Below are 21915 nucleotides of genomic sequence, written 5' to 3'. Positions count from 1 at the left end.
GAAAGCAAACTGGGAATGGTATGGGCTTCAAAGTCTGCCCCTAGTGACATGCCTCCTCCAATAAGGCCACACCTCCTAATCCTTCATAAACAGTTCTATTAACCGTGGATTAAACAGTCAAGTATATACGAGCCTGATTCAAACTATCACAAGGCTCTAGTTGGAAGCTGATTTGAGATAATCCATAAAATTCTGTGTTCGATGAAACAGCCAACAATGAGAATAACCTATAGTATGTATAGTTTTGGTCTTACAACCAAGTCCATTTGAAATGTTGCTTCAAGCATCTTTCCCATTGTCACTACAAGCTCAGTATCACCCAGCTTTACGCAACAGTCACCCAGAACACGAGTAACACAAGGGATGTTCAGGAGTAAGCGAAGCAGCAGCAGAGACACTCTGACTCTGGGGTACCAACCTCACAGTGTTGTAAGGAATGGGCATGGAGGCCTGGAAGTGCGCTGTTCCTGGTGCCACTGTCTATCATCAGGAAAACTCTTCCAGATGTCTATGTTCCAGCGTCCTCCTCGGAAACATGGGGATGATCCCATCAAGAACTCATGGATCCTTAGAGGCTACACAATGATGTGTGGAACACAGATGTTCCAGCTCCAATGGACTGTGTTTTCCCTCTCCCTTTGTAATGTAGTCTACGAAAGCAAATCTGTCTTTCTCCACAACTCCCATCACCAAAGTCTGTGCTTGTCGTAGTGAAATGTTAAAAGGAAGGGAGGGAAGGAAGAAAGGGGGAGGAAGGAAGGAACGACGGGGACTGTAATTATATCAGTCATGGATGTTTTGCCTGTTTGATGGAGTTTTGCAGTTACCAAAAGAATCAGTTGCAGACACGTATAAAATTGATTTGAAGTAGGTGAAGAATCAAAGGAACTGAAATTTATGATGAAGTTCTAATGCTCTTAAATTATTGTCAAGATTTCTTTAATAAAATATGTGATGACAAATCTCCCCGTCATGATGTTAAATATCACACCATGAATTAAAAAGGATCTGGAGACCAAGATGCACAGCTGAGCATCTGGTTTGTCAACAGTGTCAGGATCATCTGGTCCCCGAGCCACGGGAGGGACAGACCTGTAGGACTCTGAGTCTTTGAGATCATAGAGGGGGGCAAGGCTGTCCTCATCTGAACCCTAGGGGGGGTTCTAAGTGTGTGGTGTAAATTCTACAACATCATGGCATTCCTGGGTGATGCCATCAGGATCTGCAAGCTGATCACACTCACTACCTTGCCTCCATGCTCCACAACTGAGGAGACGAGAAAGATCACTTCCCAAAGGATGGGAAGGCCAGAGCTGAGACAGCACTGCCTTTCCCTCTCAACTCCCGCGTTCCCTTTTAGCCCTATTCTCAATATCATCTCTATACATTTGTGTCCTTCAGGAGTTCCCCTTTCCATCAAGTTAAATCCTCTTTTCGCTGATTCCTCATCTCCATTGTGTCCTCTGAACCCATGCACACACACCTCTCTGCACAGATCACAGTCTTGACATGGAATATTGTTTTCCTGTCCCTGCTTTCACCGAACTCCACAAGGCTTGTCGGTCACTATCAAGGTCACCGCCACTCCCCTCTTTCTAAAGGTGATGAACCAGTAGGCAGCGCTCACTCTCTGCCCTCTTGCTACCTCTGCTCACCATCAGCAGCCTGACACTTAAGCTACAAAGGGCATCTGAACCCTGCCCATTCACTCTTGAACTCAGCAGAACACTTCTGCATCCTTTATCCAGGTCTCTTTATCCTACAGGATGACCTGAATGGCCGCACCTGCATGTCCAGGATGTCCTCTCCTGAGAGTGACATTTAAAGTGAAAAATACCCTTACTCCTTCACTTTTCAAAAATGGCTCCTCTTAATCATAATACGACACCATCATCTATGCATCAAAATAGTTTATAAGAAAAACAGCCATGTTTTCTTATTCAATCATCCTTAATATCTTACACACGACATGTGGTCCCTGTTTTCTGAGTGGCAGGAGCATTCACTGTTAGCCTGTCCTGCAACAGACAACTTCAGTCTCCTCACTGAATGCCCCAGGGAGCTATTTGCTGAACAACATTGGACAAATTCTTAGACACATAAGAGATTTTTCTTCTTTGATCCAACAGGCTACACCAGCCTTGTTCCTAAGAGTAAGACAGAAGGAATAGCCTGACGGCCAGCTGTGGTGGTCAGAGAGTAGGAGCACAGAATGCCCTGCTTATGCAGGCCTTTTTCCTGGGGATGCTGCAATACCTATCCAAGTCATGATGAATGCCTTGGAGTATCCTGGAATAAACAGGTATTCCCAACTCCAAGGTCTTATTCTTGTTTCTGATATTCCTGCCCAATTCCTAGAGTGTCAGAAGACTCCATACTTAATTGGCTGACATTGTGTGCTCTGCATGTCCACATCTGGGTAGTAGGATAATTTCATGCATTGGTGATGAGTGTACCTGCTGTGGTGAGGTCCATCCTCCAGAGCTCATGCAATGTTGGGCATTAAGCATTATACTTCATTCACCCACCGTATTCTCCATGTAAAGGCATAGCCCTCTGTAAGCCTCATATAGATGATGTGGGATTTCCCCTCTGTATGCTGTGATTACCATTAATGAGTAAAGAAACTACTATGGACCTATAGCAGAGCAGAACTTTGCTGCAGGAAGGTGTATAGCTAACAACTACCTGCCTACTGGGGTGTTGCCTCATAGACTATTTACCTGGATGCGGAAGAGCGTTAGGCCCTCTTCTTCTCTGCCTTTCCCCCAGGACCCCAGCTTTGCTGGTTTAGTTTGTTTGGATCTCATCCTTATCCATCGCTCACACAGAGAATCCTGATTTGTAAGTTTTATCTATTAATAAATACCTGTATATTTCTTAGTTCTGAGCTAGTGTGGGATTCCTTTTATTAAGCACTAGATCTCTCTGCATTCAGAACTTAGGTAGGCAGGGAAAACTAAACTGAATGCTGGGAGGGAGAAGGGCAGAGTCAGAGAGATGCCATGGAGCCACCACTAGAGTCAGACATGCTGAAACTTTACTAGTAAGCCACTGCCACATGGAAATACACAGATTAATGGAGATGGGTTAAATTAATATGTAAGAGTTAGACAATAAGAAGCTAGAGCTAATAGGCCAAGCAGTGATTTAAATAATATGGTTTCTGTGTGATTATTTCGGGTCTTAGCTAGACAGGCAGCCGGGAACCAACAAGCAGCCCTCCCTTCTCCAACAATACAGAGACTCAGGGTGAGCCAGCCCTTCTCTGTTCATGACTCTGAGACCATGTCTTACATTAAGATATGAGTGAGCTAGAACAAGCCCTAATCCTAACTGTAACCACAATGCTTACATTTCCTTCACACATTTTAGGCATGAAACTACAGACTATCTGATGCAGACGAACAGCACAATGAAGACACGAAGAGTGTCTCCAAATCACTCCTGTAAGAAAGGGACTGGGGCCGGCTACCACAATTCACACGCTCCCTGGGTTGGATGTCAGTGGTGGATGTCAGATGGAAAGGTGCTTGTGACACCACCTTCATATCAAGCCTGGCTGGACTGGAGTTGCATGAGATGCTTCCAGGGAGCTGAAGAAAAGCGTTCCCTCAAAGCACTAAGTCCTAGGTCCTCTGACCACATGCCTCTGGTTACGGTAAGCGGGCAGAGGCGATTTCAACAGGTTCACGTAGGGTGCCCCTCTCAAAGCCGCAGTCTCACTCCCACTTCTGTCCTGCACCAAGGTTTTCTTTCTCAGCTGAGCATGAAATTTCTCACTGACTTCTCTGCTGTTTAGCCTCGTTCCTTTCTGAAGCATTTCCTATCCACAAGTTAAAAAGCAAAAATACGAAACGCACCAATGATAAAGAACTGGTAATGTTACGAAGATGACCTCTAGAGACAGAAATGCCCACGAACAGTCTTTCCTCAATTATTAATCAGCCAAGAAGAGGGCTGCCAGGGGCACAGAAGTAATTAAACACAGCTAACCCGCAAGGGAATTGATTTATTCCTTACTTGTAGCATTTCACTTTCGATGCACCAGAGTCTCTACTTCTGTAAAGCATGTCAGCACCACAGTTACATCTGATAAGCAACATGGAGCCTGTAGTCCAATTTAAGCACAGCATTTATTTCTAAATGCTTTTAAAAAAATCTCAAAAATAATTAGTATTTGATTCTGAGAACTACATAGGTCTTTTACTTCCTGTTTGCCAAGGTTAGAGCTCAGCTCATATTTTCTGATCAAATGACATCCTTGGTGCCACCAAGGGGTGGGGGATGGGATAAGTGTGTGTGTGTGTGTGTGTGTGTGTGTGTGTGCATAGTAAGACACATACTTCCATCTTTTCTATCAAGACCTATAGGTAGTGTCTTCCTGCCTCTGGGGGGCGGGCACCGAAAGCTGCATCCCTAGGCTTATTGGGTCTCCATTCTAACTAGATATCCTGTCTGCTACAAGCAGGTTTGCCACTGTGCTCAGAAAGGAGAAAAACGTCTCCGGGCATTGACTTCTAAATGTCCTAGATGATGACAAATTGTCATGTAGATTCCAATTTCACAATGAACTATGGGGACACTTCTCTCCTTCCCAAAAATTTATCCAAAGGTGTCATGGGGCTCCACAATCCCTCTGGAAATCCGCCTCTCATTTGAACTGTCTCTGCAACACAATTTCACGCTGTCTGTGACCTCTGTTCAGTGGTCTGGATGGGTCTATGGCATGGGCTTTCTGACACCTCCTGCCAATAAAGTCCTTTACCTAAAGCATTCAGTGAAGCTCAGACCCAGGCAAACTCGACTAGACTAACTCTGGCTCTTTGTCTAGTACAGTCAGATGAAATGGATGAGAAAGCTTTGAGAGACAGTTCAGGCTTGTCCCCCCCCCCACATCCCTTTGTTTCCAATAGTAGCAGACTCAGAACCACAGGCGTCCATGGTGACTGCCACCCCTAGTTATGGTCTCAGTTTGAGGTGTGGGAGCTCACCAAACTGACCCCACTTCCCGGGTCCTGACTTCCATCCTTTTTAATTTGAGGCCCTAGGATGCTTGTTAACCGTCCCCCCATCCTGGGAAAACAGACTGCAGGGGACTGCCCATATTAACACCGGCCTGTGGAAACTGAGCTTCCCAGGCAGAGGCTGGGCTGGGATGGCAAAGCTGGAGGAAGGGCAGAGGTGAATGTTATGAGATGCTGACCACAATGTGTCTGGTATCAAAGTCATCTGGAACATCAGGAAATAGCCTGTTTTGCTGAGAATTACCTGCCCCATAAGGAAATCCCACCCTCACCTTCTCCTGTGTGCACATATTCTCTCAGAAACAATAGTTGTGCCATTCCTAGCCATAGCTGGGGCTCCTCTCACAGCCTGACGTGACAGCTAATGACATGATGTCCATGTGCCCTGGTTCTAAGCGGTGGATTTTCATTTCCCTTCTGGGTCACTCTTGAGCATGTCTGGAGCTCTACAACGGGTAAGTGACTTTCATGCCCACAGACTCTTCCCAAATGCTAGTGGGCATGACAGGGTATCACCTACATTTAAGTCTCCTCATGTTTAAGCCAATGGTAAGAGACTCACTGCTCAGAGTTGCAGCAGGAAGTGCTCTCTGTGGTACATGGACATATCACACAAGAAACAGTCTTGTAAGGGCTGACAGGGTCAGGAGAAACGGAGAGGGAAGCCAGCACGTATCAGGGGACCAGACACATCCTCTAAAACAACACATAGCTGTCGTAGTGATGTTTAACTTAAAGCATGCAGCCAAAATAACTGTGTGCTCATTTTATCACTTCAAAAGCCATTTTCTCACAGTAGTCACTGGTCATGCCCGTCACGAGGGCCAGTCTTACCTGCTTGGTCTTTGAATATTTTGGATATGACGACAGGGACACCATGCTCTGCTCCTCCCTAGATGGCAGAGACAGGAGAAGGAAACAGTGATCAGCACTGACACCGAAGGCTTTGGGGCCTGAAGAACAGGGTGGGGGTGGGGCAAGGAAACAAGCTCATACCTTGATGCTTAGGCCCAGGCCACCCACAGGCTGTCTCCGGACTGTAACAGTTCTGTGCTTTAAAAAATGTTAGGAAAAACATAAGTTTAGGTTACAATGCATTACCAGAGAACGAACAAAAGAAAAAAGAATGTACATATAACTTCCTAATTAAAACTCAAGCAGTTTTTAAAATAAAACCTTCTAATTTATCACTCTCCAACCTCTGCAGTAGCAGCACCATAGCCAGCCTCAACTGGTGGTCTGCCCACAGGGAAACAGGTTGCTGGTAAAATCAGGTCCTGTTGAAGGCATTGCTACAGAGCTGGCTAGCTTGTTGTCTCACCTTCACGTTGCTCTGACAACAGAGCCCCAGGTGGACAAGGGCCATGTCCATTCTCCAAGTGTAGAAGCTGGCTCCCTTTTAACTTGGTCTCCTCCTGCCATCCGCAGAAGGGAGATCTTCAGCATGCATGCCTGTGGTTTGCCTGTGTTTCGTCTCTGCGGTCACCAGCAGGCATTCTGAAGGAATCAGGTTTTTTTTCATACCCCCTGAACACAGATGGCTGATAACACTTAAATCAATATGGTGATAGAAGCTAAAAACATAACACACCCATAACTGGCAAGACTCAGAATCTTGTCTCTTCCATGTGAAAGCATGGTCTTTCATCTCGCTGTGTACTAAATACAAGGAAAAGTTTTACACAGGGACACACGATGCAGGAACCATGCTGGAAAGGACAGGGAGGCGACAGGAGTACAATAATAAGCAAAGAAAAGCTTTTCTTTTCCCTCGAAAACACTATAAACACCATAAACATCATACTTTAACTGAAAACTAACAGCGCTCGGAATGAAGGGCTCCAAAGAATCAATGTTTGAAAAGCAAGGACAGAGGCTGAGGACCATGGCAGGACACCCGGGGACCCCGCTTCCTTCTGGGACTTGGGTACCAAAATAGTACAGCAGGCTTGGAGGAAAAGCTGCTGTGACCTTTGGCACGTGTGATGTCTTCCACAGACTGCCATTTCAACCAGGAAATATGCTCTTAGGAAGGAGTATGTCGGTTATACGGTAGCTAAGTTTTAACTGGTTGTGGCGGCAAATGCCTGTGCTTCTAAGAGAGCTTCCCAGAGCAGCAGGACATGGAGGTCTGAATCCATCACTCCCCAACAAAGGTGATGCCTTAAACACATCATACACTCAGATGAAGAAACTAAAAAAAAAAAAAGAGCAAATAAACACACTATAGAGTCCATGAGTGAACACCCTGCTTAGCCTTGTAACTGGAAGCATTATATTTTGTGCATAGATCATGTCTAAGTAATGAACCCTTTCTAAAAACACATGTGGAAAGAGCTTCAGTTTAGAGACTCTGTGTGAGAACAGCCATTTTCATGTTCCTCATCTAGGCCACACTCTAGAGCACCTGGCTCCCATTGTAGACATATTGTCACTCTTTATCTGAGGGGCCAAGAGTGTTGCTATTCACAGGTCAGCAAGAGAGACCAGCAGTGCGCAGTTTAAATTACGGCATTCATCACCACATCCAGGATCTCCAAACAAGCCGAGTATCTAAGGATGAATGAGTTGATTGAGATTCCACAGTGGGATACCAGTCAACCCTGAACAGGAGGGGAAGTTACTTATCTGTCACCCCACATATGAACTGCAGAAGACTATTAATATACTGTGACAATTCAGGCACGAAGAAGAATACAGCGTGATGTCATGTCTCTGGTGGGCACCCGAGTTACAAGGTGCACATGTAGCAACATTGGCCAGAGGCAAAAGGTGTGAGTCACATGATTAGTAATTTATAGCTGGGTGTGCTGGCCCATGTCTGAAATTCTAGCCCCGAGAAGATACGGGCAGGAGGAGCAGAAGTTCATGTCTATATATTGGTTACATGGGAGTTTGAGGACAGCCTGGGACACAGGAGACTGCCTTAAGAAAACACAAACAAAAAGGTTTAAGTTCTGGGACTCTGACTTCAAGATGAGGATGATGGTTCACAATATTGTACTGTATACTTGAAGTTTGCTTGGAGGGTAAATCTCACACTCTAGTATCCCTGAGACCTCCACACACATGTGCATAATTAAAATGAAAGATAATACATATGTGTGTGTATATACATATAAAGAATAAGTTTAGTTACAGCAATCATTTCTATATGTAAATCAAATAGTCATATTTATAAATCAAATCATCATACTCTACAGCTAGATACATGTGATTTTATTTGTCATCTATATCTTAGTAAATTTGATAAAAATCAAACCCTGCTGTAGGGACAGAACAACCCCTATTTGGAAAAGAGCCTTAGTTAGGGTTTGTATTGTACTGCAACATTACGATGGAACTTGGGTGGGGGGCGTATTTTAGTTTGTAGTTCCAATATCATAGTTCATCATCCAGGGAAGTCAGGAACCTAGAGGCACAGAACACAAGCTGTAACAAACTCTAGTCTGGAAGTTAAGAAGCGAGGGATAGAGTGGGTAAAAACATCCCACAGGAACGTGAAGAAGAATACGCTAGGGAAGCTGCCTGTCGCACTTCAAAGCCACTTTTGTGCTTGATGAAAAGATGCATAAAGGGTAAGAATTATCTATGCCGGAGAAGACAGCTGTCTTGACATATTTCTAGTCAGGAGGAAAGGTGGAGAGAGCCAAGCACAGTTGAAGTGAGACCATTGCCAAGGTGTGAGTACCAGCTGGTCTTTAGGGCAGTGTGCTGGGTTGAATCCTAAATGCAATCTCTTCTACAAGTCATTTTATAATCCATTGTGGGAGGGGCATGAAACAAAATCTGAGAATTCGGTGAATTGCCCTATGGAAGACATTTACTTCTGAGAAGGCAAGTTTTACCACATGTCATCAGTTCTGGATCTGTTCCTTAATTAGTGACTGAGGGTCTGTGTGTAGAAACGGGGGTTCTCATTTGAAGGAGACTGTCCAGACTACACATTGCCAGGGGTCAGTCACCTCACCCATTCAACTCCTTCTCCAGCTCGAAATGCTATGACCTTGACTCTGATGGGTTGCTCTCAACATGCAATAGATTCTGCCTTGATATTTCTCCTGATCACAATGATGAATTCCCCAGTAACCCAGTGTCCTCTAAGTGACTCGATCCACCAGACTTTGCTGCATGGGCTTTGTGAAGGCCACTTCATTCCAAACCATGCACTAGCTAAATGAAAGTCAATGAAGGACACTTGGTGGTTGTTCTGGCTATTTAGATAGACTCTTACTATGTGCCCCTGACTAGCTTTGAACTTGTTATGTAGCTCAGGCTAGCCTCAGACTCACAGAGATACATGACTTCTTCTGCCTTCCACATGCTGGGATTAAAGATATGTGATATCACTTTTTGAATTCAGTTCCTAGCCCAAAGTATCCACGCTAAGAAGTGTGCAGAGATAGGTGGATCCACTGGGCGGCCAGCCTAGCCAAACTGAGGGGCTCTGGGTCCAGTGAGGAATTCTGTATCACAAGATAAGGAGAGAAACAGAGGAGGACTGGATGGCAATCTCTGGCCTCCACAGACACATACAAATGACTCCACCATACACATTACACGTATGCACACGCATACATTGACCTCACCTCGCCCCACTCCCACATACACACACATGCATACACCATACCTCTTTCACTCCTACATGCAACATTAAAAAGCCACCATGGAGAAGGCATGGGATAGAACTACCAAATGAGCATTTAACCCTGTGACGTCATCAGCCAGGACTGGGGGACAGATGTCTTGCAGCATATCAACTTCTCCCAGGACCTTCCTGGACAGGAGTGTTTGCAGGTCTCTTCAGAAGCTCCTGGACCTGGCTTGGCTTGAGCCATGCCCTGGAAGCAGGAGCACTTACATTCGCACCAGGAGGGGCTCCCCCGATGCAGACGACATCTTGCTTTTGGATAGTCAGCACCTCTTTAGTCAGCTTCAGCCGGACGTCGTAGGCATTCTCCAGCCCTTCGTCATACAGCAAGGCCAGCGCAGTTTTGGTCTGAGGATGCAAAGCAGTGGCATTAACAAGTGAGTTCAGTTCTCCGCTACGAGAGGTGATAGTGCTCCTCTCACGCCACCTTCTACCCTGCGCACACATACGTCTCTGTCTCTTCATTCATGGCAGAAACTCGATTGATTTACAGATCTATCTTGCCTAGATCTCTCTGGAAAGCTGGGCTTTCCTTGTATTCTACAAACGCTGTGTGGGATTTTCCCCAACTTTCTGAGTCATGCTTCCCCATCCTCAAACCAGAGATGCTGAGTAATCCTGGTCTTCATTTGTAACAGGCATTCAGGGTAGCAGGGCAACCTCACCAGCTCTAGATGAGAAACTGCAGGACACGGAGAGTCCCTAGGGGCCAACACCCAGGACAATGAGAACCTGTCTAGCAGCTGCAGTCCACGACACAGGGGCTGTCACCAAGGAAAACCACACAAGGCAACTGCCTAAGAAAAGGGCTCACGCTGTGCAGGACAAGCAGGGCTGTCAGCAGACATGGAAAGGTGAAGTACCAATTCATGCAATGTCAGTATGTCAAGCCCACAGTCACATTTAATATTAATTTCAACAAATTCATTGAGCCAAGCAGCTTGCGTCAGTGAGTTGTCTTAGTGAGGGAAATCCTGCACCCAGAGACTCAGGAATGGAAACAAGTGGAATCCATTCAGAGGAGAGAACAGTTGGGCAGGATGATGGCCAAGGAGAGGGTGCTGGTCCTTTAACAAGTGGCTATGATATTATAATTACACATTTTTGGATGGTTATGCTCTGTGGCCAGTTTGGCTGGATGGAGAAGTGCCTAGGAGATTCTAAGTGGAGTTTTCCTGAGGAAGTCTTTAGAGAGGATGATATCAGGTCATCTCTTAGGTGATCCATGGTTTAATCCATGGATGGAGCCAGAATTCAGACCACTGGAAGGTGGTGGGACTGTGGAAGGCAGGCCCTCGTTGGACAAGGTGGTTCCCTGAAGTCACACTATTGAAAAGAGCATCTTGGCCTGTCCACTTCCTGTTCTTCTCTGTGTTCTGATGCCAATAGGTCACCCACACGCCACAGCCCCCAAGATACTCTAATTCATCGTGGACCGAAGCAACAGCATCGCCATGGAAACCTCTGTCATTGTGACTCAGTGTAATCCTCCTGCCTCACGGTGTTATCACGAACGTTCTCACAGCTACTGAGACTGAAGAGCACACATTTTAATATTGAATACTTTGCATTTAAAAGTTCACCAAGGAGATCAAGCAGGACTCAGTAAAGACCTGACATGGGCTATTTGCTACCTTCCTTTGCCCTATGAACCAGGTGACACCAGGAAATCCAACTCCTCAAATGTTAAAAAGCAAAGTCAGAAACAAAACCAATTTGGAGATAATTAAACTAAGTCAAAACTATAATTTTGCTCAAATCATTTCCTCCTATGAAAACATTCACTTACCCCCAACTATAATTAGCTTGCCAGACATAATTGTGTGCTTTGACACAAATATGATACAACATCCAGGAGGTGTGCCGGGCACCCCTTATTGCACCTCTGCAGACCCTGGCCACTGTTCTCAGAAAACTCACCAGTGTCGCCCAGATACCAGATTGTGAGGAGACCACAGCTGGCACCAAATCCAGGCAGAGTGGAAAAAGAACCTCATTCCTTCCTGCCCAACGCTAACCCAGCACTCTAACATCTGTACCACGGCTCCAGCAATCAGCCTCCTTTAACAAGACAATCAGTGACCTTTCCCTTCACACAGTGCCCCAAATCAAAGTTACCTTAATCTACTTCTTTAAAGTAAACTTAGATTTTCTCACTCAGAAGGAGAAAAATTAAAAACCTAATAAAAACAAACCTCCATTTCTTCTGTAGTTTTCCATTCTAGGGTGTATGTGGCCCTCTGGCTGCCATGTCTGAATCTCCCAACAAGCCCCTTGAAGCATGCCCTGTATGGGAATACACCTAATTCTGCAGCCGTAGGATCCAGTATTGTCCTGAGCCTTCCTGGTGCCACCCATGCCCCCACATGCAAGCTTTATCATGGCGACCAGGGAAGCCTGCTAAGTTGGTCCACATGATCTCATTCTTCTAGGAAAAAAAAAAAAACAACAACCCAGGGGTCTCCACCTCACAGGAAAAGCCACATCGCATTCTGCACTGCTGTGAGCTTTGGTTCCCTCTGGCACCTCTTTGTTTCTGCTTCAGCCATTCTGTTGCCCTGGGGGCCACCAGCACTGCAGTCCTGTGCCCACCTGTTCTTTGCTAGTCCCATGCAGCTCCTTCACTGCCTGAAGGGTCAACACTAAGGTATAAAGTCCTGACACCGACACTGTCACCTGCTATGCCCCCCAGTGTCCTGGTTCCCTTCTCTACTCTGCTTCTTCTTGGGATCTGCAGAAGGAGAGTTCTTGCTCCAGGAGGATCCTATTGCTTTGCTCAAGGCTGGGTTCAGGTTCCCACCGCCAGAGTCAGTATTCCTAGGACAGAGAAATGTTCCTCTCCTCAGTGAGACCCAAGAATAAAATATTTCCTTCCCTCCCTGCTCCTTTTCCTCCTCCTTGTTCCTTCTCTCTCACATAGTGTAGTGTCCTGGGTTATCCTGACTTAAAAGCTGAAATACACTGATTCGCTGCACAGAAAAAGTCAACGTTTCTATGATAAGAATACCATATACAAAAATGTGAACATGCAGCAGACAATAGGTTAGTATAAATAGTCTTACTCGTCAGGGTAGAAAATGAACATTCTGTTAAATTGAGAAAAGAACTTGAATACAATTCCCAAAAGATCTAAAAATTAACTTCCGAGAGAAAGAGTAACTTGAACAATAAATGATCATAGATAACAGTAGAGTCATATTTATGTGTAAATGCAAGCTTGTGTGTGAAGGTAAGCATGCACAGGATTTACAAAGATGGGCTTTTTAAAAAATTGTATTCCAAGTAGAGGTGAGCCATTTTTAAGTTTTGAGCATGTATCATATATTACTGCTGATTTAAATCTCCCAGGTTATAGCTCTCTATGCTCAACCCTTGCCTGCTGAAGTTGATGTCCCTTCAGGGAATTTAAGGTAGGCCTCCATGGATTTAGAAAAATGATACACATTGTATAGTGTTCATTCATTTGTGCCTCTGGGTGTATCTCTAGGGTACAACCACTTACGGATGTCTCTGTCACAAAGGCACCTGAAACGTTTAGTAATTCAGAGGACAGGGATGTCAGAGTCCCAAGGATTAAACGAAGCACCTGTGGCCATTCCATTGTCCGGCCATTCCACTGTCCGAAGGATGAAAATGGGGACAAGTTAGAAGATTTTCCTGCTTCATTTAGAACTGAGTATGCCTTCAGTGTACTGTTGACATTAACCGAATGAAAAAATAAGCAACAGATGCCAAGGGAAACTTGAAATCAACCAGTTACTAAGTGCAGAAAGGAAGGAACTCAACCAGTCTTATTCCCGGGCCCTTCAGAATAAGGGAGGGGGGGAGACAAGATGTTCCTTTAACTTTGATTCTGGAAGCATAAAACTGAGGTGACTCTAAGTGACACATTGTTTTAGAGAACTCTAAGGCCCTCATCATGTCTTCTATGTGGTTAGGAAAGCTTTCCAGACGTCAAGACCTTGTGAGTGAAGTCAGGTCGCCAATTGTGCAGCCAGCCTTGTGAACGAGCTGCTGCCTATCAATACGTGCGTACATCAGTGCAACATATAGGCCACAGTTTATTATGTTTATCTTATGGTTGTGATTCTTCTGAGAACCAAGCACTTGACTTCGGTATTTCTGCCCTTGCCAGCGTAGGTCTCTACGGGTGTGAGGCCTATAGCTTGCCAACTGTGAAGCAGGCTCTAGTCCCCCATGAAGCTACCAGCCAGGCTCTATGATTTGTTCACAGACATTCCCCTTCATTTTCACAGCATGGTTAACACCAGAGATCAACAGGTCATCGAAGCCCGACCCAGATTATCTGAGAGGTTCGCCCTGTGAACCTGAACATCAACACTACGTGTCCACTCTGTACATACATCCTGACAGATTTCAGGGTTATTGACACATGGCTGCTTGGTGGTGGGGGTGGGACTTGTACAGCTTTTAAAACGATTTCATCAGTCAACCTCAACCTAACCACAAAACAAAGATCTGAGGCTAGGAACCCAGCAGTGATTGAGTAAGAAGAGGGTGCTATCCCTCAACTGGTGGACAGCCTCTGTGTTTCTGCATAAGTAGCTACCACTGAGTGCAAAGCGCCTGGACATTCTGTGTGTTGCATGGCCATGCCACACCTGCAGCCCAGGGCCACTTTTCACCAGTGATTGTGCCATTTTCCATTCAAAAACTAGATGGTGAGATGAGAACTCCCTCGGGAACAGCATCAGATGGAGGGGGAACATTTTCCTCACCTGCTTTACCCCCTCAGACTTCACAGCCCCAGTCCGGCCACAGCCCCAACCCAGGGTCATGGGAAAAGAATGTAGAGGCCAAGAACTCAGCCTGGAGTGGGCTCATCACCGTCCTTCCTATTTTTCCCAGCTGCAGATTTTCCCAGTCCACGGCCACGCCACTACTCTATAGAGTAGGAATCCCACCAGAATACAGTTGTTTCCCCCATATTGGACAGTTTAGGCAATTATTTCTCTACTACTTTAGTCCTGAATCTTATACAGTTTGGTGCCTTTGCTTGGTGTGAATGGAAGTTTCTGGAGGAAAAGTCACATGTATGGTAAAGACCCTGCTAAACAGAACTTGATGATTGCCAGGAGCTGAATGTAGCAAACCCAGAGCCCAGTTATCTTGGGCTGTCCTCAGACCCCTTAAAAGCCTTTGTGGCCTACATCTGTTTCTGACTCACCATCTTCGATGACCATGTGATATTTTTTGAGATGAACTGACTTCACAGCAGAGTAACCTTCACAAACTCAAAGCTAAGGGTATCATCAGACAGCATCTGAAACTCAGAGACTTCCCAGTTTTGCTTAACCTGCTTGTTTGACGGTTCCCCCAGTGTGTTTGAAAACTGCCTTGATTTATAATGTTCTTTTGTTCTGTTACTATAAAAACATTAGCAAGCTGTTACCACATCGAGGCATGGTATGTGGGGCAAGCTGAATGTGTGTTCCTGGGCCATCATCACTCACATTTGGCTCTAAAATAAACAGTCTCTTGCTCCCCCTGAGGTGAGAGCTATGTTTTGTATCAACACAACATTCAGCTTACAATAAAGTGACAGTTTTGTTGCGGAGATAAATCTGTATGTTATTATTTCAGGGTTAAGGCATGCAGTCGTTTATGAACATTGAATTCAAGTTCCAATGTAGACAGGGCGACTGTTAGACATGTAAACATCCCCTGGCCTCACTTCACAGCGCAGGCCTCACTGTGAGGACATAAGAGCTCTGATTACACCTCTGAGTGTTAGATGGGACAAACTGTTCTTTTATCTTATGTGTGGTATGCATGCATGTGTGCCTATCAGCGTGTGTGGGCACACATACGTGTGAGTGTGCATATAGAGGACAGCTTTGGGTTCTGTTCCTCGGTTGTTTTGTCCACCTCACTTTGAGACAGGGTCTCTCATTGGTTTGGAACTCACCACTGAGGCTAGAATGAAGTTTGACCTCCCCCTCCCCCGCCACTTCAGTAAAAAGTCCGGCATGGCAGCATGTCCCTATAATCCCAACACCTAGCCAGGAGAGACAGGTGGCTTGCTAGCGCTTACTGGCCAGCCAGACTAAACTACTTGGAGAGCCCCAGGTTCCAGCGAGAGGCCCTGTCTCAAAAAACAATGCAGGCAGTATCTGAGGACTGGCTTCAGAGGGGGACCTCTGATTTCTATACACATAAGCACAAACATCACACACACACACACACACACACACACACACAAATACATTAACATCTGTGTGTAAAAGTAAACAGAAGGAATATTCAAATGATGAGTAAAAGGTAGAATGTATTGTAATGAGCACTGTGTGTACAGGATGAAGCACCTAGTGTTAGCACCGACATAATGGACAGCTGGTCAGCGGATGAAGTTGTTTCTACTCAGTGTTATAATAAAATCATTATTCCTGCAACTTAGCCATTGACCACTGTGCACTATATAATACAGGATTGCTTATATGTGTATTTTCCATTTAAGTACTTTTATAACCAATAAGATTTGTTCTTCAGTAACTGGGAATACTAAATCAAACAGAAATTAGATTTCTCAGCATAACCCAAACGTCTCATCAGTGACCTTGAATGGACTGAAACTTACAAAGAATTTGAAGGTTGTCCCAACTATCGTTATTTGACTAATCGCCATGAAAAACCCACTATATAAACATGAGACAAAAAACAAGGGACACACAGCAAATAGAAAACCCTAGGATACAGTCCATACCATTTCATTACCATATCATACCACATGACATTATAACATTAGAGAGAAAGTGTGCTCACATGCATGCCATGATATACGTGGGGAAGTCAGAGGACATGTTTGCTGAGTGATTCCCTCCTTCTACCTTTACTTGGGTTCCAAGGTCAAATTCGAGTCAGCAGAGTGGTACATTAGGTGATTTTACCCACAGAGTTACATCACTGACCCACCCTAAACAGTTTTAAGAGGTACAGTCATAGCTATAAGTTCCTATATTAAAAAGAAAAAGACATCAATCTGATTACAAGAGAAGGCCATTTCAGGCACCGTCTCCACTATTGCTAGTGGAGCAATATTCCTAGTCTTAGCTACGGTCGTCCTTGTGGAGTCCTGAGAGTTTCCCTAATCCCATAATGGTTCCCTCTGTCTAGACACCTCTTTCCTAGATCTCCCGCTCTGTCCCTCCCTCAACTCAACCAGCCCTTTCCCTCCTGTCCTCCTCCCCAGACCCCTTAAACCTTCCCTCCCCTCCTCCCCCACTTACCCAGACTATCTTATCTGTTTCCCCTTCCCAGGGGGATCCATGCTTGTCTCTCAGAACCTTCATCCATTAACTGATGGAAGCAGGTGCAGAGATCCACAGCACTGGGCCAACCTCCCCAGAGTCCACTTGAAGAGAGGGAGCAGGGATTATATGAGCAAAGGGGTCAAGATCATGACGGGGAAACCCACAAAGTCAGCTGACCTGAGCTAGTGGGAGCTCACTGACTCTGAAATGACAGTTGCAGATACTGAATAGGACCAAATTAGACACTCTGAATGTGGGTGAGAATTTTGTGGCTTAGGCAATCTGTGGGACCATTGGCAGTGGGCCCAGGATTTATCCCCAGGGCATGACCTGACTTTTTGGAGCCCATTCCCTACAGAGGGATACCTTGCTCAGCCTAGATAAAGGGTGTGGGGGTGAGGGGAGGGGTCTGGTCCTTTCTCAACTTGATATGCTAGACATTGTTGACTCCCCATGGGAGGTCTTACCCTTTCTGAAGAGAGGATGGGAAATTGGGTGGAAGGAAGGTGGAGGTGAGCAGCAGGAGGGGAAGGATGGGGAACTGCTATTGGTATGGAAAAAAAAACCTCTTAAAGAATTAAAATAAGAAAAAGACAATATAAATATCTTTACATTATGCTTCAAGGATATAGAAAAGTGACAAACTAAACCCGAAATTTATACAAAGAATGAAGAACAGAACAAATTATAAAATTCACAAGGAAAAAAATGAATGTATCTAAGAATCAAATTTTAGTTTTCTTTGAGATTAAATAAGCCCTTATCTAGACGGAGGAGAAAATGAGGGATATTCAAATATTGAGTGAAAAGTACAAGTGTGTATTTTAGCAGCAAGGGGAAGGAGGAACCATCACGAACCCATGACATATTGATAAGGTGATGATGAAGGAAAATGGAGACATTCCACCAGATGACACAAAAAGTAAAAATACCAGTAGGGGCTAAGGACAGCCACAGACCAACAAGTTGCATAACCTAGAGGAGGTGAACATATTCTTTGGCTAATATACAGTAACAGGCTTTAACTGAGAATAGATGGAAACCCCTGAACAGAGCAATAGTAAACAGAATACTGACTCACTAATTAAAAGCTCCCCACAAAGAGAAGTCCACGCACAGGTGCCTTCTCAGCTGAATTCTATCAAACTTTCAAAGATGAATTAAAGTCAGCATGCCTAAACTCTCAAAGTACAGGACCAAAAGGAATACTTCTAAATATACTTTATGATGCTAGTATTACCTCACACCAAAGACTGACAAAGACACCACAAGAAAATAACCCATATGTCCAACATTGAAGCTATGTCCTCCACAAAGTATCAGCAAATGCACTCAGTATTATATCAAACACAGTATGTATTATGGTCAAGTAGGGAGCATCCCTGGCATACAAGGATGGTTTAACAGATATAAATCAATGTAATACATCATGTTACTATAAAAGTTAAAAACCAAATAATCATCTCAATCAATATAAAGTATTTGATAATTCTACAACCTTCCTTGATTAAAAAAAAAAAAAGAAACAGCAGTGTGGATACAGAAGGACATTTCCTCAACAATGGGAACATTATAAAAATCTTTCCACTAACATTACCAACTGTGGGAAGACTGAAGGTTTCATGCATCAGAGCTTATAGTGGACAAATAACAGTCTCTGTAGTAATTGGTGCTGCTCAAATGGGACTTCCGTGTGCAAAAGAGAGGAACTGAACTCATATGTTCCATCATATACCAAAACCCAGAATGTTTGTAAGATGCAGCCGTAACCCTGGAACCAGGAACCCCTTGAAAGAAAATTTCAAAAGTTCCTCGATATTGGTCTGGCAATGATTTTTGGAATACATCAAAATACATCAGGCTATATCAGCAAAACAATAATAGTAAGTAATAACAACAATAATAAAATCACGATAAATAGGATTGTAGTAAACTAACATTGGCCCATACCCAAAGGAAACAATAAATAAAATGAAAAGAGAAGACACAGACTGAGAAACAATGAAAGACATACAATTGATAAGGAGTTAACGTGAAATTCCCAAACAGCTCACACAGCTCAATAGCCACAAATAAACAGACTAAACACTATACAAAAGTCTTGAGTAGATGCTGCCTCCAGAGAGGATGCAGGGTGTCCAAGAAGTACGCAGAAAGATGCTCAGCATCATGAGTACCAATTAAAGCCATGCTGCAATGTCATCTCTCACTCAATAAAACAGCTGTTCTGAAAGTCAAGAGAGAGAGAAAGGTGTATTTCAGTGGGAGAACACTTGCCTGGCATGCCCAAAGCTAGACGAAATCACAAATAATGGGGAAAAAAGTCAAGAGTGTGAGAATATAGTTAGAATAACCATTATGGAAAAGGATATGTGAATGCCTCAGAAAACTAAAGACACATTTGTCTGTCACCCAGTCAATCCCCCCAACTGTGTACACTGAAACTTTAACAAATGAAATTATCATATCACAGTGACAGCTGCACCCCACGTTCAAGAAGCATCTGTCTTAAACTGTGAAAACTTCCCACATTTCTACCAATGGATGAATGGATACAATAATTAGGTTATATGCATGCATACGTACCTGAAAATTATTCGAACTTAACAAGGGAAGAGGTCCTATCGTTTGCGTTAGCACATGTGAAAGACATTGTGATCAATTTTCTTAAGTAGACGCAGAAATGCAAACGTGGCATGGTTTCACTTACACGTGAAATCTTAAAAATAAACACATGAAGCACATGGAGAGAATGAGAACCTATCAGGAGTGGGACAGAGGAAAGGTGGCAACATAGGTCAGAAGACACGCAAGGCTGGCAGATAAGGGTCACCATGGAGACCAGATTTACAACAGCATGCTTTTGAGATTTCTGTTAAATGGGTACATTCCTGCTGCTCCCCCAAAACATATGGGTTACTCGACAAGATGGTGGCTATGTTGCCTTGCTTCTCTGAAGTAACCATCTCATGGCTGTACCTTATAATCTCATGAGAAACACCGTTAATACACAGAATGAGGTTTAAAGATACTCAAATGCACACATCTGAGAATAAGATGAAATATATACAGCTCGGGATTTGAAAACTACTACTAAATTCAGAGGTAAAATAATTTGAATTTTTAAATTGCACAAATCTCTAGCAAGAAAACATCACTGCATAAAAGAGACGTGTCATGGAAGGTAACTATTAAGCAAACACCACACAGGAGAAAACTAGGTCCTGGTGTGCCATTACCTGAAATGGCTGCATAGGTTGTGTTGACACACTTCTGGGGACACTGTACCTTGGTATGCATGGAGACAAAGCCAATTTACATATTCTTTCAAAATAATTATGAGTGACTTCCCCTTTAGGTGTTTGCACAATCACTTCCTCAGTGACCCAGACAGGGGAGAGGCTGTGTAAGGGGCAGTAAAGGAGGAGATCTGGTGTCCACTTCCCAGTGGACAGGTGGTGAAGGCATACTGCAAACCCATGGGAGACTGTACTGTCCTCACGTTCAGGGAAGAAGGGTTTTCTCCTGTTGCTAAGGTAACCTGGAGCTTCATATTAAATGCCTGGAGAGATAAGTCTTGTTTGTAGGTTTCCCTTAGTGACCTTCCTACCACCTGCTTGATGTATGAAATCCCGGAAATGGCTCTCACGCTTGGTTTTGATCTGGAATATCTTTTGTTTTCTCTGTTTGTGAAGCATATTCCTTATTTATAAACACCATACTGCTAAATCTCACCATCTACCTGAATTTTCATCAGAGTCATTCTTTTTTTTTTTTTTTTTGAGGCCTTTTAAGGTCATACCTGGTATTATTTGCTTTAAATATACCATGGTTGGTCCTTGTTTCCTGTTGGAATCTTATTTTTTTTCCTTCCTCTTGACAGAAGTTACCTCTCTTTAGCAAGGTAAAAGGTAAGGCTAAGCTGGTATGCAAATGTGAGAACACAAAGACCATATTTTAATTAATAGCCAGGAAGCCACGCCTATGCTTGGAGACCAAGACCACCTACAAGGTTGGTGACTAGCAATGCCAGTGGGGTTGGCATGAATCAGTAAAACGATTCAGCATCAGCAGCTGACAAGTCAAAGATGGGGAGAAGGGGGCTTCAATGTGTGACTACTCACCAATTTGGGCAGCTAGCACATGAAGAGGTTGTGATCACCTCCTGGAGGTCAGGTATTAGGTATGGGTGCACATACCCAATTTCCTCAAACTCAGTATCCCCAGAGAATGAAGTAATCTCAATAGGCATCATCTTGACCCCCAAGCAAGCAGTTCAATGGCTTCTCTCTCTCTTCTGGGCCTTTCTTTTCTTGGGAGTTTCTCTCCTTTGTCTTGATTACACTTAATACAGTTTGATCTCACTTTGCTCCTGTGTGTCCCTGGCTTTAATCATCATCAGTGTGAGACAGTGAGCTGAAGAGCCAGTGTCTTGGGTTGATTTCGAGTGGTCATTGATTGGCCAGAAGCTGAGATTTTGAGTCAAGGACATCTGGGCTGAGAAAGTTTCCGTCACACTGGCCTTCTTTCCTTTCTTCTTGGAATGCGTCAAGAATGTCTGATTCAAGTTCATCATATTTATTGATTAATTTTAGCTACCCCTCTTTGGTGTACTTTTAAGAATTTCTCTAGAGATGAAAACGCTCCAGTATCATCTCTGCCTTCTGCTGCTCCAGCAGCCACATTCACCAGCCTGTCCTAGGACCAGGGTAGGTGGTAGAGACATAACCCTGCACATAGAGGCTTTTCTTCATGTTCTGTTCACAATGAGCAGAATACCAAGTAACTGCAGAGGCAAGAAAATAGCATCTCTTTCCCCAGATTCAAAACACAGAAAAGCTCTGTGGACACTATAGTGCTGAGGGATGGTGTTAGAAGCACAAATAATGTCTGAAAAAGTTGTAAGAAATCATACTATTAAGTTCCTCGCTTTCTAATTAGACCTATGACCTGACCTGCACAACAA

General features: G+C 44.2%; 1 protein-coding gene across 5 annotated transcripts in view; it reads right to left on the bottom strand.

Moving 5' to 3' along the window:
- Positions 1 to 21915, bottom strand: part of Sntg2 (syntrophin gamma 2) — a 204355-nt gene that overhangs the window by 126457 nt on the left and 55983 nt on the right. For 3 of the 5 annotated variants that reach the window (XM_085690810.2, XM_085690809.2, XM_048439847.3), the window contains exons 2-4: positions 9889 to 10026; positions 6024 to 6080; positions 5862 to 5919 (exon numbers count right to left, since the gene is read on the bottom strand). In XM_085690810.2, coding sequence (XP_085546936.2) covers positions 5862 to 5919; positions 6024 to 6080; positions 9889 to 10026 — 253 coding nt within the window. Of the gene's footprint in view, positions 1 to 5861; positions 5920 to 6023; positions 6081 to 6348; positions 6478 to 9888; positions 10027 to 21915 lie in introns of those variants that run through there. The other 2 variants (XM_085690812.2, XM_085690811.2) reach the window with 2 other exon arrangements.

This window comes from Myodes glareolus, chromosome 6 (assembly GCF_982192425.1).
Source record: "Myodes glareolus chromosome 6, mMyoGla1.1, whole genome shotgun sequence".
In the NCBI taxonomy this organism is placed as follows: domain Eukaryota; kingdom Metazoa; phylum Chordata; class Mammalia; order Rodentia; family Cricetidae; genus Myodes; species Myodes glareolus.
The sequence above is the reverse complement of the archived record's forward strand: the minus strand, read 5'-3'. Positions and strand labels throughout refer to the sequence as shown.